The 26,965-nt window shown below is 40.6% G+C and overlaps 2 protein-coding genes, 2 long non-coding RNA genes and 1 other non-coding gene across 9 annotated transcripts in view; 2 read left to right on the top strand and 3 right to left on the bottom strand.

Moving 5' to 3' along the window:
• PRSS12 (serine protease 12) overlaps positions 1-8,506 on the top strand; it is a 45,047-nt gene extending 36,541 nt beyond the window's left edge. Inside the window, 2 exon segments of the mRNA XM_065686633.1 lie at positions 190-470; positions 4,529-8,506. Coding sequence (XP_065542705.1) covers positions 190-470; positions 4,529-4,836 — 589 coding nt within the window. The 3' untranslated portion in view covers positions 4,837-8,506.
• Positions 8,507-11,617: 3,111 nt separating this feature from the next.
• LOC136017894 (uncharacterized) lies at positions 11,618-13,146 on the bottom strand. The gene is made up of 2 exons (XR_010614144.1): positions 12,825-13,146; positions 11,618-12,373 (listed from the first exon to the last, which is right to left on the bottom strand). It is a non-coding gene; the product is annotated as an uncharacterized LOC136017894 (long non-coding RNA).
• On the bottom strand, positions 12,574-12,705 carry LOC136007474 (small nucleolar RNA SNORA24). Its single transcript, XR_010609725.1, has one exon. It is a non-coding gene; the product is annotated as a small nucleolar RNA SNORA24 (small nucleolar RNA).
• On the top strand, positions 12,655-21,800 carry LOC136017900 (uncharacterized). Its single transcript, XR_010614146.1, has 6 exons — positions 12,655-13,185; positions 13,689-13,761; positions 14,911-15,040; positions 18,683-18,782; positions 21,258-21,378; positions 21,740-21,800. It is a non-coding gene; the product is annotated as an uncharacterized LOC136017900 (long non-coding RNA).
• LOC136017878 (bifunctional heparan sulfate N-deacetylase/N-sulfotransferase 3) overlaps positions 15,998-26,965 on the bottom strand; it is a 64,186-nt gene continuing 53,218 nt past the window's right edge. Inside the window, exons 12-15 of one of the 5 annotated variants that reach the window (XM_065686585.1) lie at positions 21,878-21,987; positions 21,189-21,291; positions 19,878-19,988; positions 15,998-17,923 (exon numbers count right to left, since the gene is read on the bottom strand). In XM_065686585.1, coding sequence (XP_065542657.1) covers positions 17,891-17,923; positions 19,878-19,988; positions 21,189-21,291; positions 21,878-21,987 — 357 coding nt within the window. In that variant the 3' untranslated portion in view covers positions 15,998-17,890. Of the gene's footprint in view, positions 17,949-19,877; positions 19,989-21,188; positions 21,292-21,877; positions 21,988-26,965 lie in introns of all 5 variants that reach the window. The other 4 variants (XM_065686592.1, XM_065686575.1, XM_065686598.1 and 1 more) reach the window with 4 other exon arrangements.

The following is a 26,965-nucleotide window of genomic DNA, read 5'->3' as shown; positions in this document are numbered from 1 at the left end:
TTTTATATTATTTATATACTTATATTGACATATTATGAATGTCAATCTAAATACCTGAGAAAGCATTTCCACTCTTTAAAACCCCCTTTTTGTATCATTATTTATATGAGCAATAAAGACTCTGATCAAATCTGTTTGCATGCTTTGGGTCTAATAAGCCAGCCCTATTTGTTTTCACCTCAATCTTAGGTATGGCAACATCACTCAGAACTATGCTGTACGAGTTGGAGACTATCACACACTGGTACCAGAAGAGTATGAGGAAGAAACTGGAGTACAACAGATTGTGATGCATAAAGAGTACAGGCCTGACAGCAGTGACTATGACATTGCATTGGTAAGGCTACAGGGGCCAGAGGAACGGTGTGCCAGATTCAGTACCCATGTCTTACCTGCTTGTTTGCCATTAAGAAGAGAGAGACCACAGAAAACTGCTCCCAACTGTTACATCACTGGATGGGGTGACACAGGTAAAAAAGTTTTAATGATTTCTATGCACCAATCACATTACCTGAGGCTGCTTATTTAAAACTAAACAAAACAGAAACAAACAAAAGCCCAAACTCAAATACTTAAAATAAGAAAATGCTCCATATGGAACAATTTTACTCTCTTTATATAGGGGGATATTTTTTCTCCTGATCCTTAACCAGAAATGACAGCACTCCATTTACTGAATTTAGTTTGTGTTTGAAAAGTAGCAATTAACCATGTCACTCTAAAGCACAGAACCAGTCAGTAAAATGGCCTCATTAAGACTGACAAAGATCAGTGAAAAGCTGATTTGTTGCCAGGCACACACTGCACTGTAGCCTATCACCCCCTGCCTCAGAACATAACAGCTCTAATATGGTTAGGAGTTTTAAGGTAAGTACAATGAATACTTTAGAAAGGTTATTTAAATTACCCTACTTCAATAGAAAATGGACAGAAAATGTTCAAATCATAGAATTTCAAATAACATTTTTAGTCTCCCTTGTTACCACTGACATTTTCAATCAGCAGTTTTGATTTAAATAAAGAGAACATCTTGCCAAAATTTACGAGATCCACAATGCAGTCTGCAATCCAGACTTCTGAAACAAACTAGGCACTCTGTAGGTCAGTACAAGATTCTTCCTCTTGGAAGGTCTTTGTCTTTTAATTGTTTTAAAAATTAATAACCATGGTTTACTTTCATGTTTTTATGGTGCTGAATACAGCACAAAGCAGCAACCATGCTTGAGCCTTTGTTCCATGGACTCATTCAAACTGGCAAGGAGACAAGGCAGCAAGGCCAAATATCAGTTCTTCCGCTTTACACGCATTACTCTGTGGGCATAGATGTCTGGGGCACTGCTCTACGCTACGGAAGATATGACTTGTAGGGTGGGATTTTTTGCTAACAACAATTGCTAATTCATTGCCTGGCTCTGCCTAGCTTTGTACACAACTCACTGAAAGTTCTGCAATACTTTTAACTTAGGACATCTATTTAAGGAAACATTAACCACTACAATAATTTGGTAAGAAATTACATCATGAAAGCACCTCAGCTGAAATTTTGCACTTACTATATGAATCATAATTACTTTATAAGTAGTAAGATTTTACTTGGAAATTGAAAAAAAACAACATTGACTTCAATTTCCCATGTTTCCAACTGAAAAAGAGGCACAAGTTATAGAAAAAAGCCACATTATTTGAATCTTGACTTATTATAAACAAAGCACTGTTTGTACAATGCAGGAATCACTACAGAAAAAGAAAACCAAAGGACAGGTTCTGGCCACCCCCACAAACTGAAGATTCCTGTTGGTCAGGAGTCCCACTAGTACTCTGGTACTTAGAAGTTATTTGGATTGTAAAAGATTCAAATGATACTACCGATTTCTATCAGAGCACACTTTGTCTCAGTAAAAGCCAAATAAGAGTGTTGGCTGATATTCAAGGATCACCTGCTACAAGATCAGGAGTACTCTGTTCCAACTAGAAGGAAGTGCAGAGACCTCCTTGGATGGATAAGGAGCTAGTGAGGAAACTTCAAGGGAAAAAAGAGGCTTATAAAAGGTGGAAGCAAGGACAGGCGGCCTGGGAAGAATACAGGGATGTTGTACAGGAAGCTAGGGACCAGGTTAGGAAAGCCAAGGCCCAGTTAGAATTAAACTTGCCTAAAGATGCGAAAGATAACAGGAAGGGATTCTATAGGTATATTGCAAATAAAAGACAGAATAGGGAGAATGTGGACCCTCACTGGAACCTATCAGGAGAACTGGCTACCCTGGATTTGGAGAAGGCTGAGGTTCTTAATAACTTCTTTGCCTCAGTCTTCACTGGCAAATGCTCTGACCACACCACCCAAGTCTTGGAAGGCAGATGCAGGGACTGTGAGAATGAAGACCTTAGGCCCACTGTAGGAGAGAACTGAGTTTGAGATCATCTTAAGGACCTGAACGTACACAATTCCATGGGACATGATGAAATCCACCTGTGGATCCCGAAGGAGCTGGCAAATGAAGTTACTGGCGAATGAAGTTGCTAAGCCAATGTCCATATTTGAAAAATCATGGCAGTCAGGTGAAGTTCCTGATGACCGGAAAAAGGGAAATACAACCCCCATTTTCAAGAAGGGGAAAATGGATGACCCAGGGAACTACAGACCAGTCTCACCTCTGTGCCTGGCAAAATCTTGGAGCATTCTCCTGGAAGGCATGCTAAGGCACATGAAAAACAACAAAGTGCTTGGTGACAGCCAGCATGGCTTCACTAAGGGGAAATCCTGCCTGACCAATCTGGTGGCCTTCTGTGATGGGGCTACGGAACTGATGGACAGGATTAGTGCAGTTGACGTCATCTACCTGGACTAGCGCAAAGTGTTCAACACTGTCCACATGACATCCTTCTCTCTAAATTGGAGAGATATCAATTTGATGGATGGACCACTCAGTGGATAAAGAACTGGCTGGATGGCCACATGCAAAGAGTTGTGGTCAATGGCTCAATGTCCGGCTGGAGACCAGTAATGAGTGGTGTCCCTCAGGGATCAGTGTTGGGACTGGTCTTGTTCAATGTCTTTGTCGGTGACATGGACAGTGGGATTGAGCGCGCCCTCAGCAAGTTTGCCAACGACACCAAGCCGTGTGGTTTGGTTGATACGCTTGAGGGAAGGAATGCCATACAGATGGACCTTGACACGCTTGTGAGGTGGGCTGATGCCAACCTCATGAAGCTTAACCATGCCAAGTGCAAGGTCCTACACCTGGATTGGAGCAATCCCAGGCACAGCTATAGATTGGGCAGAGAAGAGATTCAGAGCAGTCCTGTGGAGAAGGACTTGGGAGTGTTGGTTGATGAGAAAATGAACATGAGCCAGCTTCAGTGTGCGCTCGCAGCCCAGAAAGCCAACCATATCCTGGGCTGCATCAAAAGGAGCGTGACCAGCAGGTTGAAGGTGGTGATTCTGCCCCTCTACTCTGCTCTTGTGAGACCTCACTTGGAGTATTGTGTGCAGTTCTGGCATCCTCAACATAAAAAGGACATGGAGCTGTTGGAACAAGTCCAGAGGAGGGCCACAAGGATGATCAGGGGACTGGAGCATCTCCCATATGAAGAGAGGCTGAGAAAGTTGGGGCTGTTCAGCCTGGAGAAGAGAAGGCTGCGTTTAGACCTCATAGTAGCCTTCCAGTACCTGAGGTCCTATAAAGATGCAGGGGAGAGACTCTTCATTAGGGACTGTAATGACAGGACAAGGGGTAACAGGTTAAAACTTAAACAGGGGAAGTTTAGATTGGATATAAGGAGGAAGTTCTTTACTGGTGGTGAGGCACTGGAAAGGGTTGCCCAGGAAAGTTGTGAGTGCTCCATCCCTGGCAGTGTTCAAGGCCAGGCTGGACAGAGCCTTGTGTGGTATGGTTTAGTGTGAGGTGTCCATACTCATGGCAGGGGGGTTGGAACTAGATGATCTTAAGGTCCTTTCCAACTGCAACTATTCTATGATTCTATGTTAGCTCCTCAGTTGATGTGACAGGCAAGACTCTGTGTCCTTACAGGGCGTAAGCATGATGGTTACCTGGATGCTTTACTTGGAAGCCAACAGAGGATGCAGCACCTGTCAGACTGAGCTAGACTAGACTTGAATTTGTGACCTAAAAATGAAGTATTTCTACAGCCTTAGTCTCTACTGCTCAAGACTCCCAAAAGTAACCTCTCCGTTTAGGTATTAAGGCATATAGTTTTGTAGAAGACACAAAGCATTTTTGGAACAAAAAGACCCCAGCCTTGGAAAGATCCAGGGGACACAAGGCATAAAACTACCTTTAAATTTTATGCCTTTTTTTAGAAAATCTATATGCCATATTTACACTATTTATATAGTATTCTGGTATTTTATTTAATGCACAGTAGATATTTTTCAATATTTGGTCTTGTTTACGGTCATTTTACTTAATAACAAAACAGTGTGAAGGACTGACAGCAAAAATTGTATTGAACCACATTTACATTTCCAAGAGCAACCATCACGAGAGAATAATTCTGATCCTCTTTTCAGGAAGTTCTTATTCAAGAACATTACAACAGGCTGCCATCCCCTTACTCCCCAAGAGGGTATGCGAAGAACGTTACAAAAGAAGATTCACAGGAAGAATGCTCTGTGCTGGAAACGTCCAGGAACAGAAACGTGTTGATAGCTGTCAAGGAGACAGTGGGGGTCCACTGATGTGTGAACGTCCAGGGGGAAGCTGGGTTGTGTATGGTGTGACCTCCTGGGGCTACGGCTGTGGTGTGAAAGATTCTCCAGGTGTCTACACGAAAGTATCATATTTTGTACCCTGGATAAAAAGTGTGATCAAACTATGAATGTCCATAATGAAACTCAAACTTTGTTAACAAAGTTTGAGGCAGAACAACTTGAACAGCACAGGTGGTACGTGCACAGCTGGGGTCCAGAGTGGGTGGAAATTTTCCTCATTTGTGTGTTTTTGTTAAATCCAAACTGTATACATGCCACCTTTCCAGTTCGGGATTACTACCCAAACAAAATCCCTCTGTGTTAAGGAAGTTTATATATTGCACAAAAAATTTACCATATATCTAAGATAAATGGAAAAGTGGTAGCCAGCTTAGAGTAACAGGAAATTGGAGCAAGACAGCTAGAGTTCACTATGAGATTCACTGCCGACAGGAAGACTGCAGTAGCTCCAAGCTATTTATGGTTCAAGCTTCCCTAGGATTAATTACAGATCTCAGAATCAATCTTCCATCTATTTAATCAGTTCCTGGTTGTTCTCTTATTATTCCTATAATCAGCCCTCTAATTTTGAATAATGTTTAATTAACTAATGAGACCATTAGCAAGTTGACTCTTGGTAAGCAATTCTGCATATATATTAGAGGTTAGAAGGAAAATAATGGTTGACAACCAGATCCCCAGCCATTCTGATAAATGCCCTCACATCTTATTGTGCATAAGGTACATGCCCACATAAAATAGGTAGTACACATAGAAGTTAGTTTCCCCACAAACATCCTGCACTGCTGCAAAATCTAGATTTGACAAGTGACCCCTTATTTTCTTTCCTCTAGATAAAAGTCATTTGTCTTCTTTCTGAAATTTGTACTTTTTAGTACATACAGCTTTTCAGATTTTCCTATTTACCATGAGCTGTCAGTACAGTATCAGACTCACAGACAAACATCCCAATCCTCTCATCGCTGGTTTTGGAGAGGCTTCTATCAAGTAACACTAAGGACCTCTGTCAATCCTACAAGTTGTAAGTATGTACAATACAAATACTAGGTAAGTCAAGCCAAAGCCTGTCTGAAAAGGTGTATAAAGTCTTAAACTACTATATTCTACAAGATAATATTTACACAACTCTCTCTGGCTTAGCTGCAACACTGGTTCAGCCTGATCTTACAAGAAAGGTCAGAGCTAGATAGTTTTCAGTGACTTCTGAAGTACTGACATGTCTTGCTTCCATTTAATTCCTTTTACGAATACTGCTCCTCACGCTATGAAGACCATAATTAGTTATTATAAAAATGCAGGGATAAAAAGTTACTTTTGATGTACAAGACAAATATAAACGAACTTGCTATCCTTTTAAAAAGGGCCACCCCATTGAACTCTGCACACAGACCACTAGACGTAATATCAATCTTAGTGCAACACTAATGGGTATTAGTCTTGAAAACACCTGTGACTAACTAGTCAAGGAGACAGGAAAGTTCAGCGCTACTTCTACAATCCCTGTCAAAGGCCATTCTATATGCAAGTGTGCTCTATGCATTACGTGAACAGGCTTCTTAAAAAGATGAAACAAAAGCTCTGTAGGCCATGAAATGCTATGGTGTGACACGTGTGGCAGACGTGCATCACCACATAGTGACTGTGAAAACCACGAGTACCAGTGGCTGTTTCCGTGTTTTTTATCTCCAAACTCTACCTTTCATGAACAAAGTGGGATGTTTGCATTCATGTTGTAAGTGGGCAACCACCCATTTCTGTTCTCTGGTGTTGTAACAAGTATCTGAGTCAACTCATTTAACAGACAAAAGTGATGATGGCATTGCAGAAGCCCAAGTGGTTGAAGACATGGCCTTTAATTTTGCTCACTTCTCACCCCAAATTTAGTTTTCAAGGGTCATGAATAGTTTAAATATCTTATTGGAACTGGTGCTAACCTAGTACACAAGGTGCTTTAATATATTTTACTTTCCTGTAATTCCACACTAATCAAAATTGCATTAAGTATTTTACTTAAAAACATGCCAGAAATCATAGTACTGTGACCACTTATGTCAGACACTTAAGAGATCTGTGTGAAACACTGTGCATGTGAACTTCAAAACCATTTTACTTATAGCCCTTTTAATTAAAGGGGAAGTAAATCTGTCAAAATGTATCTATTTGTACCATCACAGCTTTGCTATACCAGAATCGTTATTTTGAGATGTGGTGAAGTAGGCTATATATGGTCAAGTAGGCTGTATAGTGCAATACATGTGTTGTGTCCAAGGAAAATAGTTTTTAGAAGTTGAACCACAGCAAAGGGGTGGGGGAAGGGGACAAGCCTGCAAACTAAGTGTGGTAATATTTAGTATGGTAGTTCATTAGTTTTGGTCTTTAACAGAATGCTTTATTAGATTTTTAAATGTTGCACTACCATTTTCATGCAGAGAACATGCCTTTTCAGTTTCCAATATAAAATGAAATTGTCTTTATTATGCCATTCTAATTTTTGGTCAATGAGCCTGATGACATAAGTGTATACCATAAAAACTGCCACACTGACTACAGCTTCTATACATTCATCCTGTGGATAATGTACATGCAGATGCTGCAGGAACATCAGCTAGGTAAACTTCATGTGAGCTTTCTTAAGTGAAAGAAGGTGCTCTTGAAAATACTTTCTTTAATGCATCTACACTTTGGGCCTTTTTTTTTTCAGAGTTGAAGTTTATTCTGTATGATGGAATTCCAAATGCTTTGTGGGCTTTAACTGAGACCAGTTAGGTTGTCGTAAGTAACATTATCCTACACTCTTAAAACAGCTTCATATTTTTTTTTCCCTTTGCTGCTCTCCCCTTTGGCCAACATATTCAATATACATAGGGTTGTAGAAAAAACTGCCCAATGCTGAGAGTTTTGTATTAAACAGGTAGGCCACAGTGTTAACGGCAGCATAAACTAAGAAAAAATTCAGCCTTTCTATTACCATCTTAAACACAAATATGTTATCTATCCAGGTTCTCCACCACTGTGAAGATTTAGTTAGATGCAGTCCCCCTGAACTTCCCAGTTCCATTTTCCAGAGAAATACAGACTAAATAAAGAAGCATTACTGCAGCTGACACACAAATGCATTCATCTCAATCATGAACAACTTCCCAAAGATGCACCTGACCTGTAAGCCACAGATAAACCAAGACCCCATTTTATGATCAGTACATGCGGAATGTCTACAACCTCAGCTGTCTGATTTCCAGAAAAAATATCACAGCAGTATAATAGCTTATACTTAACAAAAGGTCAGCCCTAAATCAATGTTCTCCGTAATTTTCAATGTTACTGCAACTATTTCACACTTCCAAGTGCTAGAATATTTATACTCAATCAAGATTTTCATGTTCCAATTTTACAGCAGTAATTGCAGAGCACAAACATACAATGCTGAAACATTCAAGTAGCAGATCCCAGTAAACAATCCTCCCAGAAAACAATACATTTGTTGCATGAGGAAAAAGGTTTTTGTTTGTGGTCCAGGGTGCTGGGTATCTTGAGTTAGCCGAGCTAGTGGAGACCAGACCTACCTCATACACATTAGACACCTGCTCAAATGACATAGTTCCTATTCCATTTATTTAGCACAGAATACAAAAACTGATCATGCAGCTTCCTGCAAATGCAACATCAAGCAACCACAAACAGGGAAAAGATGGATTAAGAGTTTGGAAAGAAGTATTTACCTCTGTAGCAATGTAAAAGAAAGAAAAAAATAAAGTCTGCACTTGGTTAAGGTTGTGAGAGGCGAGGGACACTGGATGTAACTGCAGATGGAACAAACCGCAGAAAAATAAGGAGCACCTATAAAGGTTAAGAGCAAAGATATGACAGGAATAGATTGAAAGATAGGGAAACAGTTGTTTGGGAATTTAAATTTCTGAATTTAATGAAAGAAAGCCATCCTAGACCACATGGAAATAAAAAAGCCACATTTTGTAAGAATACCTCTTGTACTCAAGTAATGAGGGAAAGCAGATTTCATTATCTTCTATGCATGTGACTGGATGTACAAAAGAAGTTTCAGTCATAGCAAAGGCTCTGTCACTTCACTAAGCACTTAAAACTAGTAAGATATACCCACAGCAAACATTACAATTCATACATAAATGCTGTCAGATCAAATTCAAGGATACTGGGGTAACACATCAGATGACCACATCAGTGTGATGTGATACAGTATATAAAACCCAGCACCAGAAAGCCTGAACTTTTCACTGACAACAGAAGAAAAATTGTTTTCTCTAAACCTCCACATCGTATTCTTGAGTTTTGTACTCTGCATTAATATTGTTTTATTGCATTTCGGATCCACAAAGAAACTGATCCCTAACCTTTCTCCTGATGCTTCCTGTTTCCTTATACCTAGTTTTCTTCATAGGGTCAAAGCCAGCCACAAAAAAAACCCCAAAATTATCTGAAAGAGGAAGCCATTTTGCAGACCCCAGGATAACAGCAGAACTGCTCTTGCCACTGTCTGCCTAGCATTTTGTCTTGTGTAAGATAAGCATATAAGTGCCCTTGTAGAACAGATAGATGTTATTTTCCTGAAAGCACTAAGGTTACTACCAAAGTCCAATCTTCATGGAAAAGAAGAAATTCAGTGCACACTCATGACTACTGACTACCAGGCTGGCAGCCTCAAACTTGGAATCCCAAGCAATAAAAATGTTGTATGAAAGTGTTGCATGCAGAGCTACTTAAAAAGAAAGAATAATCCCACACCACCAATGAATACAGGTGTAGTACCACTTCTTATAGCTCCACACAGACTATACATTCAACTACAGTCACAATGGCAGGAAAAGAAAAAAAGCTTCCTGTGACAGCTGATCTCTCTACTGGATTATTCCAAACTGTGATTAACAAGGTCATCAGAAGTAATTTCCTCAGACCTAATCCGCATTGCAATTAAAGCCCACAACTCCACCTCATTCAAGCAGGAATCCCCCAGTTGTCAAGCACTTAGCTGTAACTGCAGTGCCTACTGATCCCAGCTCTAGTTTCACAGATTTTGTTTCCCAGTTCTTTCAAAGCTCCCCTTGCCCCCTAACCTTCCAGTGTGCAACAATTTGCAAAATATGTCCCTATTAACTGCAAGATACTCCTCAAGAGGTTGTGCCAGTATGGCTTGTTATTAGCCAAGACAGTAAATTTACTTGCAAGTAAAACGTGTCCTGGCTGCAGTGGAACTCCGTATATCTTTTTCTTGAATATGGATTAAACAGAAGATCCCTGAGCAACTGGAATTGAAAAAGCAGCTACACTCAAAGTCACTGTTTCCCACCTGCAGCACTAACCTCTGATTAAAACTCAAGTGACTTCTGGAATGGCTCCCAATTTGATCAACAATACATCAGCAACATTTGCCCTGAAACCACAAAGCCAGAAACTTTGGGCTCAGCTACCAAAACCTGCATCCCCACAGTTGTGGAAGTAATTCCAAAGAACACACACATGTCTAGTCTTGGTTATCAGTAGCCTTGCAAAGAAAAGACAACACCTGCAGTCAAAGTTGATGTCTCTTTATTAACTTATTCATACATTTGACTGATTTACATTGACTGTATATATCACATTCATTCTCTAGACTTCACAAACTTACCTTCACTTTATGCAGTGTAGTCCTTGCAGCCAACTTTCTAACACACCTGAAGAGCAGAAGCACCACCACTAAATACACCCATGATTGGACCTTACAGTACTGTGGCAACATCAGCCACATGACAGAGTGCAGCACAGCCACAAAACTACCAAGAACATTTATTAGAATTGCTTAAGACTCTGCAACAGCCCAAAGACAGGAGCAGTGGAAGATCCCTAAAAGCAGCACTAAACAAGCTAGTCATCCTAGCTGCATTTGTACAGAAGCAATCAAAGCTAATCTTAGGCACAGCAAGCAACATTCCAGCACTTCTCTGTAATAAGGAGAGATGGGCTGCAGAATCTCTCATTTAGGCTGAACTTTTTTTAATAAAGTTCATTTCTGTTAATTCTGAAGTGAGATTAAGATCTAGACTAAAATTAGCATTTGCTATCTCTGCTTGATAACCAGGAATACTATTGCTCATGAAAGGTATCAAATGCAGATTAGACATATCTACCCTACCCTAAGTAAGAATTAGAAAGTTCTAATCAGTTACTCCTACAATTCATGTGTGGAATTTAGCCCCATCTTCTTCTGTCACGACAGCTCAAGAGTGTTCTTCCCCTGTAAAAACAAGTTTGAAGCAGTTTAATCTTCCTACTGGAAAGACATACAACATAGCAAACATCACTGAACCGTATGATGTGCTCCTAGGAGTTGTAAACTGCTCTGAAACAAAACTTTTAGTACCTTCTTGACATCTCCCTCTGCTCCTGCCTCTGCAGGGTCATACTCACTTCATTAAATCAGAAACGTGTTTATTGAAAGACACTTCTGATGCACGGAAACAGACTCTACAACTCAAGGAGAGCTGTAAAGCAGGTAAGTTTATTACGGCGCTGGGTGCAAAGGGGATTGCTCCTACTAACTTGCACCACAGGGCTAGTAAGAACCGGTTCTTTCTTGAGTGACTGGCCTTACAGACAATGTACTTCCTGTTTTCACATACTGGCTGTTCCTGTTACCTTGCAACACATTGTTCCTTATCTTGGATCTAAGCGAACAGCGAACCCCATGCTGTTCAGATGCTGGCCTTGTATCACTTCCCTGGCACAGTCATCCCCAAGGAATCTGTGGAATCCGATACCTCTAGTTTTGCAGGCAACAGGCCATACTTTTTTTTTCATAAACCACTATTCCCAGCATATCTAATGCATCGCCACCGCAGCCCAATCCTTCCTAGTGTTATAAATTGAGACCACAACGGATCATAATCCAATTAAAATTTTATTAATTATAGCAAGTAGAATATGAGCAAAGACAGCGCTGGAAGACAGGGGAGTCTGCACTCCGCCAACTGCCGTCCTGAGCAGTTCAAAACAGTCCCTTTTTATACATTTTTACTTCTGTGTTCATGAAATAGTGGAGGTACTCTGCGCATGCTTCAGCTGTTGTTAGGGGGTCGTTTTCTGCCTCCTGATGGTTGTTGAGGCCGAAGTAAGAAGTCTTCCTCTTTTGTCCCATTGTTGACCCCTCTACTCCTATGTCCTTATATGGAATTGTTCGTCTTATCTCTGCCAGTTTCTGGAACATCTTGCAGTTATCTTATGTTTGCATAAGCAGTCTCTGGTTTAGTTGGTGTAAGCGATTGTGGTTATCTTATCTTGTGTATGCTGTGTCTGGTGGCTGTTTGCCTAACCTTTACATTGGGCTTAACATAAATCTTAATAAACAATACCCTAGACTATAGTTTCTCACACTAGTCACACTACCACATACACTTGGTTATAATTTTTCTGCCAATAAAGTACACACACCAAAGAAGCAACAAAACACCAAGCCTTTATTTCAACAGGCACATCTCAGTAGTTCAGTCGCTAAACTAAGCTATAAAATCAGTACTATTCCTGCCCAAAACCTCATTTCTAAGAGCATATTATGTAACACGTACCTAGTCACACAGCTTTTTGGGGAAGGATCTTCAATGGCAACAGATGCATCTCCATGCTTCAGCTTCTGCCCCCCTTGAGGAAGAGAAAGGAGGAGGGAAGAAAAAAAAAAGTTTGAAAAATGTGCTCGCTCTACCTATTGCTGGGGGGGGGGGAACAAACACAAAAAACCCCCACCCCAAAAAATATCAACAAATCCACAAAAACCCGCTCCAAAACAAATAAAAAACCACTACAGGGCCAACCCCACGGCGCCCCACACATCGGCCGATTCGAGCTGTCCCTTGCTACAGTCAACGACTAAAACCCACAAAGCGGGTAGAAGTTTTGCCAATTAGTAAGGAACTGCTCTTCCATGCCTAGGAAGGGAGACAGCCACGAGCGGCAGCCCCCATGGAGTCATGGATCACCCCTACCCACCCGGACACGTGCCGGCCGCCATTTTCCCTTCTCTCCCCGCGGCCGCGGCCGCGGCCCTGGCCCAGCCGCCTCCGGCTGAAGTCCTCCGCTTCCCCGCGGGGCCCACCTGCTGCTCACTCCGCTCCTCTGCTGCGGCAGCTCCGCTCGGGCCTAACCGCACCGGCAGAAAGGAGCGCTCGGCGGGGCCTCACGGCTGCGACAGTGCCTGGGCACCGGGCACCAAGCGCCGACGCCTTCCTCACGCCGCCTGGCCCACAGGGGGCCACCCCGCGCGCCCACCAGGACCCGCCGTCAGGACCCCACCCAGCGCCTCAACAGCCACGCGCAGAAAGGCCGACCCCGCGCGCGCGGCAGCAGCCGGGACGCGGCAGGGCGCAGGCCCCTCCCCCGGGGCGAGGCGCAGTGCGGCGCGGCCGCCGGAGCGTAGGCCCCGCCCCAGCGGAAGCTGAGTGCAGCGGGAGGCGGAGGTGCGGAGAGGGGGGCTGTCAGTGGGATTGAAACCTTGTGTATGGCTTTCGGGTCCTTTCGGGTGGTGCCGAAGTCACAACCCCAGGAGAAAGCGGATTAAGGGATTCACTAAAAAGAGGCTGCCGTTACTCCCCAAACCAAAGTGGCTCTCTTCAGCTGCTGTAGGTGTTGATGCTGCTTTCCATAGTCTCACAGACTGGTTTGGGTTGAAAGGACCCTTAAAGCTCTCCAGTTCCAACCTCCTGCCATGGGCAGGGATGTCTTCCACAAGGCCATGTTGCTCCAAGCCCTGTCCAACCTGGCTATATGTAGGCAGAGATGCATGTGTGTGTGTGTATGTGTGTGTATATATATATATATATATGTATATGCATATGTATATACATGTATATGTATACATATGTATATACACATATGTATATACACGTATGTATATGCACGTCAAGTCGGAAGATGGGCCTTAAATGCTAACACGCTACTATCTGTTATTTAATAACCGCAGACTAATAAGGAAGAAGAGGTTGTGTCATGAAAGATGTGCTAGAAAAATGAAGCCATCCCTTTAGTAAATACAGGTAATTTTCTAGTCCATATAAGCAAGTGTATCTTGTTAATGCCAGCCAAATTCCTACATCCGCATTTTTAATTACAGCAAAATAGAATAAAACGGAGTAAAAAATAAATAGACTGCTTCAGTTGGAAGGGACCTACACTGATCTGTTGTAGGTCCAACTGCCTGACCACTTCAGGGCTGACCAAAAGTAAAGCAGGTTGTTGTGGGCATTGCCCAAACACCTCTTAAACAGTAACAGGCTTGGAGTATCCACCACCGCTCTAGGAAACCTGTTCCAGTGTTCGACCACCCTCTTACTAAAGAAATGCTTTCTCATGTCAAGCCTAAATCTCCCCCAATTACCATCCTTCTTACACCAGAGCGTCGTAACTCAAGTATTGTTACTATCACCCCCACTGTAGGGAAGGATGGTTTTTAAAGCTGGGTACAGGCCGCAAAAACTGCTCTCTGGCACAGCCAGTGCCTCAAAGGTGAGTTTGCATTGCATGCATTGGCATGCTGGAGGAATGGGCAGGCAATTTTGACTTCTGCAGGCCACGTGCCAGTGAACTGACCCAGCCACGGGACTGAAAATTTGGCTCAATCAGCTACAGCAGGATGACTTGTTACTTGAGCAGTTAGGAAGTTTTTGAAGAGGCTGGAAGTGAGGACTACTGTACTGCAGGAAGCTGCCTCTGGGCTGATATTTTGGTATCACATTTCTTACCTTTTTAACCCCATGGAAAAGATAGGAAACTATTTAAGGCCTATCTGTCATGTTAGAGGTTTTTCATCATTTTCAGGCGATGATGATGATGATGTAATACTACTGCCTCAAATACATGACTTTCAGGCATTGTTGCAGAATAATAAAACTGCAGCTAGGATTGTACAAAAGTGGAGACAAATTACAGCCCTAACAAGCCATACAGTCCTACCTATGCATCAGCTAAACCTCAGCTGTTCTGACCTTGCACCATTTGTGTTCCGGAATTTTATTTCCACTGTCACAGGCATAAAAGAGCTGGCTCCTGCCTTCAGCTCATAATGTTTTCCTTCGAGACAGAGTTCTATAGCTAAAACACATATACTGTGTATTATAAAAGTTATGCAAAAGAGGTGTTTCTGTTTTTTGATTTTTTTTTGTTTTGTTTTTTTGTGTGTGCATAAGCATTACTTCCCATCTGAATTTCTCAAGAGAAGGAGAAGATCAGAACAGAAAAAGGGAAGTGAAGAATGAAAACACTATGTTTAAAAAGAAATAAATAAATAACCTGACAGAAAACTCATGAAGACTCACGGTAACTATATGCTTTTCAAACCTATCACCTTAATGTGTCTAAATTTCTCCTCTACTCAGACTTCCCTAACCCTTGGGTTCAGCTGTTAATTTGTTTTCCCATTCCTGTAATTTATCCTTTGATGCTGACATTTGTGCTTTCTTCATCCATGTGGTCCACAGAGACAAAATAAATGTCTTTTGCCTTTGAGCACTAAGAATTTTGGGATTGGAAGAACTGAAAAGAAATGGTAAATGAAAGCAGATAGACTTGAGACAGAGGTCAGGCAGGTGTTACTTGTAGCAAAGATCTTTTCCCTTTGCTTAATGCTTTTCTGTTGCTACTTTACCATTCCAGTTTTGTGATTCTTAGAGATTACAGAAATGGGTATTATAAAAGCAGCTTCTAACTTACAGGTTGCATTATTTCTCTGTGATGAATGGACTACTGTCTTAACATAGGTTTCCTACTTTTTGTACCTCGATGAAGATACTAAGCAGCTTTTGCCCAGATAGGTAATACAGTTTCCTATTCTGTTCCAAATTTGTTCATAACAGTGAATTTTCCTTTGCACATTGATACCATTTTAGAGGTTTCTCTGAAGAAAGGTATTATAATTTCTGTGTAGGCTGATCATTGGCACAACTACTGAATCCCCACAGCAAATGATTTGAATAAAGTCTGCTTGTTATATTAAAACCAGCCAGCTCTGGAAATGTTCCTATAGCACACTAGCAACTTCTGGCACAAGAAGAAAAAAAGTAACCAGTAAGCAAAAGCAGTAAAACAAGCAGCTGCATAAAGCAGTAACATTCACTTACAGAGAGAGTAAGCACTATTTTTGATTTCTGAAAATATTTCATGCTGCCCCCATGCTCTTGAATTGTTGTAGCTCAGTGTCAAGCTGCAATAGCTGCTAAGTAACCTGGAAAAGGACAGCTCTTACGAATAGAAAAATCACTTCCACACAGCACTACATTTTCTTATCAGAGTTTATTGTTGCACTTCAGATACCATGCCACTATCAGAATAATAGCTATTTTTATTTAAAAAAAACTTTGAGAAAAATGTTTCCAGCAATTTTCATTCAATGTGAATGACAAGAGTATTACCTCTATAACACTAAAATACCTATTTAATTTCTTCCTGAGGAAGTTTCACATTTTTAAGCAATGAAAAAGGATATTCTGTACAAGAAAGTCTGCAAATCGTCACAACTGATTTTTTTTTCTGCAGTAGAAGAACTGGGAAAATATCAACAGCATTTTCAGCAATGTTTGCTTAAATAATTAAGTTATTTCATATCAGGCCATTTTACACCCCCTGTAATGGTCACTTTCTGCTCACAGTCACACATTAACTTTTAATGGTACAGATTCTGCAGAAAGCAAATTTCAGAATCATATTTACGAAAATGAAGGTGAAGCTCACATAATCAAGCAATTGTGCAGTTATCTACCAGGACAGCAGAAACCGTGGCTATGTTATCAACCACAATACAACATATCTGACTTTGGCTAGCAAATATAAATTCATTGTAATGAATCTATTTTTTTTTAAGAGTGTTAATATTGATAGTCTATTTCTGGAAACCAAACACCTATTGTAAGTAAGCTGTGAATAGAAGAAGTTAAACTTTGTCAGGTAATTCATGTTGTATGACTTGCTTACTCAGCTGTATTCATGTGCATCCTACGATTTGGGCAATAACACATGTAGCTGTTGTCTGCATGCTTTCCTCAGACTCTTCATTCTTCACCAAGTTGACTGCACATTAAAAGTAGTGTTTTTTAAAGTCTCCTGTTAAATGTAAGAACATATTTAAATAGTTCTTGAGAAAAAAAAAGTTGCTTCATACCATCTTTGTATTAGCAAGTAATAAGTGAGCATCAGAAATTCAAAACTGCAAAGAGCACAAGCAGTTGCCTTTATTTCTCCATTGCTTTTGTATCAGAGACTAGCCCTCCCAGCGTGCAAGAAGCTAATCCCACAGCACCTTTTCTAAAGATGCTAGTGCTTAACAGGTGCATCACAACATCAGCTCAGACTTAATGGAGATTCAAGATTATGCCCTTTCAGATGCAGTTCCAGGTCAAGCTACTTTGTTCACAATATCCAGTCAGGTAAAGTTACCACAGGAATCCACCGAAGATTTCCCTAAGAATTCATTCATTTTGTTTCCAGTTCCCTCCTTTAGGAAGGGCACTGGGATGATACAAGAGCTCCAACCTGCTGTTCCTCATCAGGACTTGAGAGCCACCATGGCACTCCTTCCTGGAGAATGAGCCTTGTGTTTAGCTGCCAAACCAAACCCAATCCATCCAAGGCCAAGGCCAAGGCAACGCATGTTGGGGGCTTATCTCTGCAGTGCTACATGGTGACTCCAGTTGGGCTGTTTTAGCAGATCACCAACAACTGTAGTGGGCTCCTTGCTGTACCTCAGTGAGTATTCACACAGATTCGACAGATTTGAGACATGTCACTGTGTCTGTTGTAAAATTTCTGGAAGGAGAATGCAACTGATGTGCATGTCTCTATCACCACTCTGTGCCTGACTTCCCACTCATTCTCATTTTGTGTGTGCCTTGGCTTCCCAGAGAAATAAGACAGAAAGGGAGTTCTTAAAGAATGAACTATCAATGTGGCAGCCCATTCCTTCTGTGGATTTTTAAAAAAATGTTTGAGTGAAGTTACAACAGGTTATATTAAGGGTAAAACAAATCATACCAGGATGAAAACCCCAGGTATTTTCTCCAGTTATTCAATTTCATTGTAGCAAATCCATATAGAAGCTTGCAGGAGGCATGAGCTGTCCATAGCATGCAGAGTACTTGCTTTTACAGATCTCCAGAATCCAGAGTGTTTCTTTTATCAAATAGGAAGTACTTCACGACAAGTCAGCTTCTGGGACAAATCCATATGACAGTGACTATTTAAAGTGAAATGAAAGCTCTTACTCTGTCTAATAAATAATAAAGATGTTAATCTTAAAAATGTCTACTCTAGAAGGTCCTCATCATTACTCATGCATTTTCCCTTAGCAAAAATTTGTTGTGTAAAGAATATTGTTAAATACAGCAAATTTGCCTAGACTTTTTTCTTTACAGACCTATCAAAACCACATATTACATAAACAAAATAAATAAAGATTACCAGTTAGAGGTACAGTAAGGATCTCAACGTCTCTTTTCTGTTTAGGAAATAACAGACTGGTTTCCATTCTATTACCTTGAAAGTTAAATTATATGATTACACAAATGTTGGAAAGCAGCACTGAGACACATGAAGTTTTCCCACCGTTTGATGTGTATCTTTAACTATTCACCGTAAACCAAATCATAATGTTATAGAGCTACTGTAAAAAGCATTGCATTTAGTACTGCAGTTCTGTTTCATTTTCACTACCTCTTCATGCCTTTAAGAAACACTCAAAAGTTCAGTGGAGAACCAGCAAGGCTGTACTCAGCTGAAGTTTTCTTTCATCCTCTTTCCCAATTTTTTCTTACTATTAATTAGACTTTATCTCACATCTCAACTGATACACTATGAGATGTATCATTGAAATGTATCACATAAATGTAAGGCTGGATATTTGTGTCTCCCATGATTAGAGTGTAATTTTCTACCATGACTACATACTGTGTTTATTTTTTTCCCCTACAGATTATTCCTAATGTTTAATACAAAACATGTTGAAAACATCTGGAACCGGAACTGGAACTAGTATTTTCATCTGGAAATGTGACAGATTTTTGCAGCTGAGGTAAACTGAAGGTTACTGAAAGATGCTATGATTTTGATTAGGTTAAGGGATCTTAGAATATACAAACCATAGAGACTGAAGGCAAATAAATTAAGGAAAAAATAGTGGTGCAAATTAAGACAATCTAAGTATGGACGCATTTCTGCTTTTTATGAGTTTTTCATTAATTTCAGCAGAGTTGCTCCTGATTCACACCAGTGTAAGCCCAGAGGGCAGTGTCTGGCTGCTTGTGGAAGCTAGGAGTAAAAGCCTGTTCACTGCACTGCTTCAGTTTCATTCACAATTGTCTAAGTATAGTACTGCTCATAAGAATTATACTGCAGCTTTTGTACTTCACATGTCCAATTTCTGCTCAGATAATGACTATATTCTGTATTTTGCCATTTCAGTCAGTCCAGAATCATAAATAGTAATTGTGGTCAAAGGACCTTACCATATTGTAAGGGTTTGTTGTTACAGGCTGTAATCATAGCTAATGCTTTCTTGGGGGTTGTGGGGGTGGGAGTGGGGATGTTTCTACACCGCATTTGCCTGTGGCTTCTATATTTTGCTCTGTGTATTTTGCTGCTGTGCACAGCTAAATCACATATGATAACTGTACTTCTAACCCTGAAGCACACTTGGCATTTTTTGTGCTACATTAGATTTTCTTCTTTTGTGCAAGACAATAATCAAACAGTAAGAAAAATTGTCAGTGGTCTAACAATGGGCTATAAAACCTACATGAGACACAATACTTTTAAACTGATATATAAAAATGTGTGTGTGTATATACATATATTTACCATGAAATTGGACAGGTCACGTATCTCAAACTTATACCAGCTGCAAATAACTTCTACATATGTGCACAGTGGTCCACAAGTCCACAGGCCCAGAAATGTTTGTGAGAAAGATCTGGCCCACCGGAGCTCTAAGAAACACATGTATTTTCACAATCCACATGCCAGCACATGGAAATAATTTCTATCTTTTAACTCTTTTTTTGAAGAGGTATATTTTACAAGACCATCTAGTAGCTCCTGGAGACTTCAGATACGATGACTGAAGTATGGAAGAGAGATTTCAAAAAGCTGTGTTTCAATGCTATCTTACTTTCTGTAGCTCCTGTCTCAGCCACGATGGCAGCGGTTGTCCCAGTTTGTGTAGGAGTTTTGATAGTTCCACATTGTGATCTCTGTAGTAGCTTGACAGAAAAGCCCTGCACTGATGGGATACAAAAATAAATACTTTTATTTAAGAAAATGCCTCACTGCAGTTACTGTGAATTCTAGGTTTCATTCTACAAGTTCATTTTACCTGTGTCAAAACTTTACTTTCTTTAAAGCAATTTATATTGCTTTATGCTATCTACTGCATGCAAGTTTAACCTTTTCAGTTAGGAGTTGTACTATAAAAGGTAATTTCAAGAGAAACAAAGGTTGTCAAAAATGAACACTGAAGTCAAAGCAAAGGACCTGATTCTACTCTCAGACAGTCATGTACATTAAGATTAACACTCTGATGCAGTCACTTTGAATTTACTTAAGTAATGACTGAAACCAAAGCTTCATATGTAGGCATGTATCAATTAGTAACACATTTTTCAGAAGTATTTAGAGTTGAAAAGTACAACCACAAACAAATATAGTCTTGTCTCATCTCTGGCCAAAAGCCTTCTCACCCAGTGATTTCATATCAGTATCACTCTACTGATGTAGTTACTTTTAAGTTCTATGAAAAAGAAGTCCTGGCTTACTTGCTGCATTAATACTTACTGCTGTTCAAACTGTAAGTTTTTATATGCATTTTAGTCAGGCTAAATGAAATGGGAATATAGGATAGAATAAACATAAAAGTTACAGCTAGATTAGGAGACTAAACCGCCCTTGGGTACAGGCCATAGTGTTTGATCTGACAGAAATGTCTTCATTTGAGCATTTGCCTGGGGGAGCCATTCATAAAACTCGTAAACAGAACCTTTCTTAAAACTGGATTATGTGAGAGTCTGCATTACTTGTCATGGTCTAACTACTCTCAAAGACAAGGGACCAGACACAAATACACATATCTGATCATGACTGAGAAAAAAACAAGCACTGTGGAATCTCTGCTACTTAAGTCACTTAGGTAAAAGGAAGAGGTTTCCAAGTGAATTTCAGGGGTTCCAAGTTTATTTTACTAAGAGGTGCCAAATTTTAAGAGCTGGGTTGGTTTTTTTTAAAAGTTTTTATATTCTTCACGTTTAAAATCAAGAACTGAAAAGGTCTATACACTCCACAGCTATCTTCATTTGTATGGAAAGCTAGTCAAATAATTAATGTCTACTTAATTTTGTCTTCTCTCCCTTCTTATGATTTTGTCCATGTGGTGTCCCACATGTGGCAACTGAATCCCTTTATAATGCCAATGCGCATAATGGTTTACCTCAGAATCCATAGGAGGGTATTTTCTACCTTTGCTCTTTCCAAGACACTTTGTTTTTCCTTCTTCCAGGAGCTGACACCAGAAACCTCTGTGTGAATCGAACCTGAAACGAGTATTTTGCAGCATGTGAAGGCTGTGAGATACTGCATCTCCCAGGTTCAGACTGAAGAATCAAAAGAGTGAACCTAAGGTAATCAGTCTTATTTTAAGGGCAACCAAATATAAATGTCAGAATCCAGGATTTGTGCATTTACACATCCAAAAGATGGGTGTTTAGGATGTGGATGTTACATTTCTGACTGATCCTGATGAATTTGTTTTGCAGCTAATGGCAAAAATAAACAATTTTTTTCTGTTTATGCAAGTCAGTGTTCCACGTTCCACTTCTGGAAATAAAATTTCTTTTGATTCATCCAAAATTCATGCGCAGTTCCCTCTAAACAGTACTTTGTCCATTTGTTTGAGGTCTACTTCTGTAACAGCCAAGTTCCACATACACTAGCTCAGTAGATGAGTCACAGAAAATCTAACCCTGAACTGTTATTTTGCAGATGCTGAAGAATAAATCCTACTGCCAACTCAAAGGAGAAGTATGAGAGCCTTTGTTTTGCAGTAAGCTTACTTACAACTTACTAACTGGTATTTTAGGATTGTTGAAATATGTGAAAATGATGATTAAATTAACTCACGTTAGGGCTTCAGAGTAATTATAATGAGGAGAGACTCCCAGAAACTTCTGTACTTCATCCATTACAGTAGACGGGTCAGTTCTCAGCTGCTGTCCATCAATAATTAGCAACTACAACAAAGAATATATACGTTCATCTAGAAGCCATTATTTCAAGCTTTAAACTGAAACTTCCACCTCTGTCAACTCATTCATTCTATGGAGAGTACTGCCCTAGAGAATGATAATTGTTCCAGTTTTAATTGTCATCATCAGTAATGCCTTGGGAGCAGGGTAAATGGCATGTTAATTAAATCTGAAATTAAATTGGAAGCTATCATGGTTTAAGCCCAGCTGGTAACTCAGAACCACGCAGCCCTCTTCTCACATCCCTCTTCTTCCCCCTCCTCCCAGAAGGATGGGGAGGAGAATCGAAAGAATGTAACTCCCACGGATTGAGATAAGAACACTCCGGTAACTAAGGTATAACACAAAACCACTACTGCTACCACCAATGATAATAATGATAAGGGAAATAAGGAGGGAAGAGAATACAATCGCTCAACACCCGCCGACTGATACCCAGCCTGACTGAGCAGTGATCTGGACCTTCCGGGTAACTCCCCTCAGTTTATATAGTGGGCATCATGTGCTGTCGTATGAAACACCCCTTTGGCTGGTTTGGGTCAAGTGTCCTGTCTCTGCTTCATCCCGGCTTCCCCTCCTCCCTGGCAGAGCATGAGACTCAGAAAGTTCTTGGTCAGAGTAAACATTACTTAGCAGCAACTAAAAACATCGGTATTATCAGGATTGTTTGCAGGCTGAAAGTCAAAACCACAGCACTGCACCAGCTACTAAGAAGGAGAAAAATGACTGCTGCTGCTGAACCCAGGACAGAAGTGGTTGTGACAACAGAGAAATAGCAATGAAGGACCTAGAAAGATAAGAAATATTGGCAGAAAATTTGAGTGAGATTTGATTAGACAAGAAAAAAAAAGTAATGTCTAGAGATCTAACCTCTAATTCTCACAGACACAATCATGGAGACCTTATTGGGACCTTTCAGTACTCAAAAGGGTCCTATAAGAAAGATGGCATGAGACTTTTTATCAGGGCCTGTTGCGACACGACGAGGGGTGATGGTTTTGAACTAAAAAAGGGAGGATTCAGGCTGGATGTGAGGAAAAAAGAATTCTTTCCACTGAAGGTGGTAAAATACTGGCCCAGGTTGCCCAGAGAGATGGTGGATGCACCATCCCTGGAGACACTGAAGGCCAGGCTGGATGTGGTTCTGGGCAACCTGATTTAGTTGAAGAAGTCCCTGCTCATTGCAGGGGAGTTGGACTAGATGACCTCTAAGGTTCCTTCCAATCCAAACTGTTCTATGATTCTATATATTACATTAATGGTGAAAAGCTTGTCACTGGAAATGACCAAAAAAAGTAGAAAACATTAGGTAGGATGATGTTAGGTGAAATCCATACAACCATACGTATTTGTTGGAATATGTTGAATATACTCAACATAATATGTTGAAAAAAACCCCTCCTTTGAGAATATTAAAGGCAGATATTATGATGACCTGAAGGCAGGGATGCAGACAGATACAGGACGTCCAGCACATCTCTAAGAAAGGCAGGTACTGGTAGGTCATTTCTTTCTCTTCAAGTGCTTGACCATACATACCCTCACAGAAGGCTACTTCAGACACAGACACTCTTTTACCTTAAAGTGAATCTTCAGGGAAACAGACGCTACCTGAGAATTTTCTCAGATGTGGCATCATGGCCAAATGCCACACTGATGGTGTTGCAAGTTTGGGTCTTTGTCACTCTTGGAAAACAAGCAAAGTCCCAAATGGATTAGTCAAGCCTTCATTTCCTGTCATGGAAACACCTCTATTTTTTCTGTTATGATGATGAAAAGAAGAGGGGAAATAGGTTCGCAAGGGGGTTCAACAGTCCCCTTTTGCAAGCAATACTGAAGCTTGTTTTCACATTTCCATGCAAGCAGAGGCTAAAATCACATAAATTTCTTCCATGACTGAATGAAACTTAAAGTCTGCAAAACTATGAGGTTTCAGAGCATAATCAAAATGGAAAAAATGCCTTTTCTTTTAGAAGATTAGTCTTTGGAATTACCCATATAGATGTGGACTAGAGTAAGTATCAGGCTGTTCAGAAAGCAGTAGCCCATTCCAGAAGTCTTTGCAGTCAGATGCATGAAAGAACTCATTGTTTTCCTAAGATACAAGCTTTGAAAACAAGGCTTTAAGTGCTTCAAAAGAACAGAGGTCAAAAAACCATCTCAAATGGGTGATATTTCCATCTGAAAGAAAAGGAGTGAGGGTTTTTTCTTCACTATTTAAAATAACATACAGATAAACATCTGGGCTGTTCCTACTTCTGCTGCCCTAAAATAGACATGTAAGAAAAAGCTTTACCAATGGAAATTCATTCCAATTCCTGACATTCCCAATAAGCAAGTAACAAAAAATGCTCCCTCTCAACCACCAGAGAGGCTGTAAGGAACTGAAGCAAAATTTTTCATTACTTGTACTGATTCATTCATATCCTGACCACAGGAAGATGTTAACTTCATTAAATTCCTCAAAATCTAAGCATTTCATGTATTAGAAAGGTAGAAAACTTAATCTAGTTCTGACAAAGTGGATAGCTTCATATATAATGAAAATACTACAGATGAAGTATTTTGAGTCACTTTACATCATATTGATCATTTTACTGTAAAATTGCTGGCAGCTGAAGAATCATAGAATCACAGAATAGTTCAGGTTGGAAAGGAACTTAAGATCATCCAGTTCCACCACCCTTGCCATGGGCAGGGACACCACACTCTAGACCATGTCACCCAAGACTCCATCCAGCCTGGCCTTGAACACTGCCAGGGATGGAGTATTTACCACTTTTTTGGGCAACCTGTTCCAGTGCCCCACCACCCTCACAGAGATTGTTTAAGTCCCTGCTCTCCCACTATACGTGAGTCATCTTGTGTTTAAAAGTCACCATGGTGGGAGAGGAGCAAGAGAGATATTTTGGAGAATAGAATAGCTCAGACACAGCCTGAGTCTGTCAGCTTTAGACTGGCCATTAAATGATGGCTGTTGCAAAAATCAGCTTCATTTCCTGTAAGGCTGGCATATGAGTAAATCTTTTGGCTCATGAGGGAGTTAGTCACACCAGGTCCTCTTTTCTTCTGTATGACCATATTGAAGCAATGAGTTGTAGGTGGGAAATGAACTTGAGACACGAGCTTCCTGAACTTCTAGAGATCTGACAGGTGGCCAGACAAAAGAGGATTTTTGTATTACTTACGAGATAATAAATTAAGTCAATCAGGCTTCTAAACATCTGAACCTGACATTTGCAAAGTCCTCTGAGATTTGCATTTTCTTACCATGCAAGACAAGTGTGCTATTACCACTTTTCTAATGCAAAGGGGACCCTTACCAATTTCTGTTTCTACTTGAACACTTACTTCATACCTACCAACTTCAGAATGGACATTAAGACTTCAATTCAGTCGTGTGTAGAGACCTCCCAGATTTATACAGTATTAAAAACTACAGCCAGCCTTAGATGGTCAGGGTGAGAGCTCTTTTGCTGAAGAAAGGCTCTCATAGTTTTGAATAAGACTGTACTTTTATGATGAGCAGATTTTAGGTCTGGCTTCCGTAACTGTTTTATGCTTCTTTGAACTTGATAACTAGTTTGGATATGGCCTACTGTATATCGTTGCTTTTGCAATGCAAGTGAATCCCTGGTACTTTTACAGAGGAAAAATAATGCTACCAGGGTTATCGTTCTGGGATGTAGAATCTGGCAAAAATCTGTATGAAAATATGCATTGTTCAATATTAATGGACTTTTGAAGAAAAGCTAATGAAAACAAAATGTAGAGAATTTCATATGAGTATCACGGTATTACAGTGTTGCATATCTCATGAAGTCTGCAAAGGCTGGCCCAAAAGAGGATATGTGGAGAACAACACCAACTAGATGCACCAGAGCTTCCTTGGCACACTAGGAAAACAGAAGGTGCAGACTCCAGCCAACTTGTCTCAGCTAAGCGAATCCTGGATAAACAGAAGGTTCAGATTGCAGCCAAACTCCCTCAACTGAAGTAATCTTTAAATGCTGCGTGGGGAGTAGTGCCAGAAACACTGCTAATGTAAAAAAATCCATTCCAGAAATAAATCTGCTGAGGAGATACCGATCATGTGATATCGTCTGCCTGGTCTTGTGTATCACACATGATGTTCAGGGCATAGGATGTTAATCTTTTGCGGCTTGATCTTACCCAGAACCAAAAGGAAGCTAACGATTTGTATGTTATAGGCCAAAGAAGCTTATAGGGAGATCTAATTTCCAGGTTGCTTATGTGCTATCTATACAGAAACCTACAGGTCCATAAACACACACACTTTGAGGCTCAAAGACACACACAAAAACTGGTCTTAACACAAAGAATACACTGAGGATTAAGGATCAGTGAAAGATACCAAATGCAGATGATCAGGAATACCAAATTGTTTCAGTGCATAAACAAGTCCCAGCAAAGGCTCTGATGTGCGCATGCTCTGTTATGGGCAGCAATGGGTAAGAATTTCCCCCCACAAAGTGTGCAAAAGAGACCCAGTACTTTGACAGTGTGCTGGTCTGGCTGGAATACAGTTAATTTTCTTCACAGCTGCTGGTATGGGGCTATGTTTTGATGTTTTGCATTTGTGCTGGAAACAGGGTTGATAGTTCAGGGACGTTCTCCTTATTGCGGAAGAGCGCTTACAGAGTCAAGGCCATTTCTGCTCCTCACACCTCCAGCAAGTAGGCTGGGAGCGCACAAGAGGTTGGGAGGGGACACAGCCAGAACAGCTGACCCCAGCTGATTCACAGGATACTACATACAATATGGCGCCATGCTTGGCAACAAAAAGTAGGGGGAAGAAGGATGCGGATGTTTGGATTTATGGTCTTTTGTCTTCCCAAGTAACAGTTACACATGATGGAGCCCTGCTTTCCTGCTGATGGCTGAACACCTGCCTGCCAATGGGAAGTGGTGAATTAATTCCATATTTTGCTTTGTTTGTGTG

This window comes from Lathamus discolor, chromosome 1 (assembly GCF_037157495.1).
Source record: "Lathamus discolor isolate bLatDis1 chromosome 1, bLatDis1.hap1, whole genome shotgun sequence".
NCBI lineage: Eukaryota > Metazoa > Chordata > Aves > Psittaciformes > Psittacidae > Lathamus > Lathamus discolor.
The sequence above is the reverse complement of the archived record's forward strand: the minus strand, read 5'-3'. Positions and strand labels throughout refer to the sequence as shown.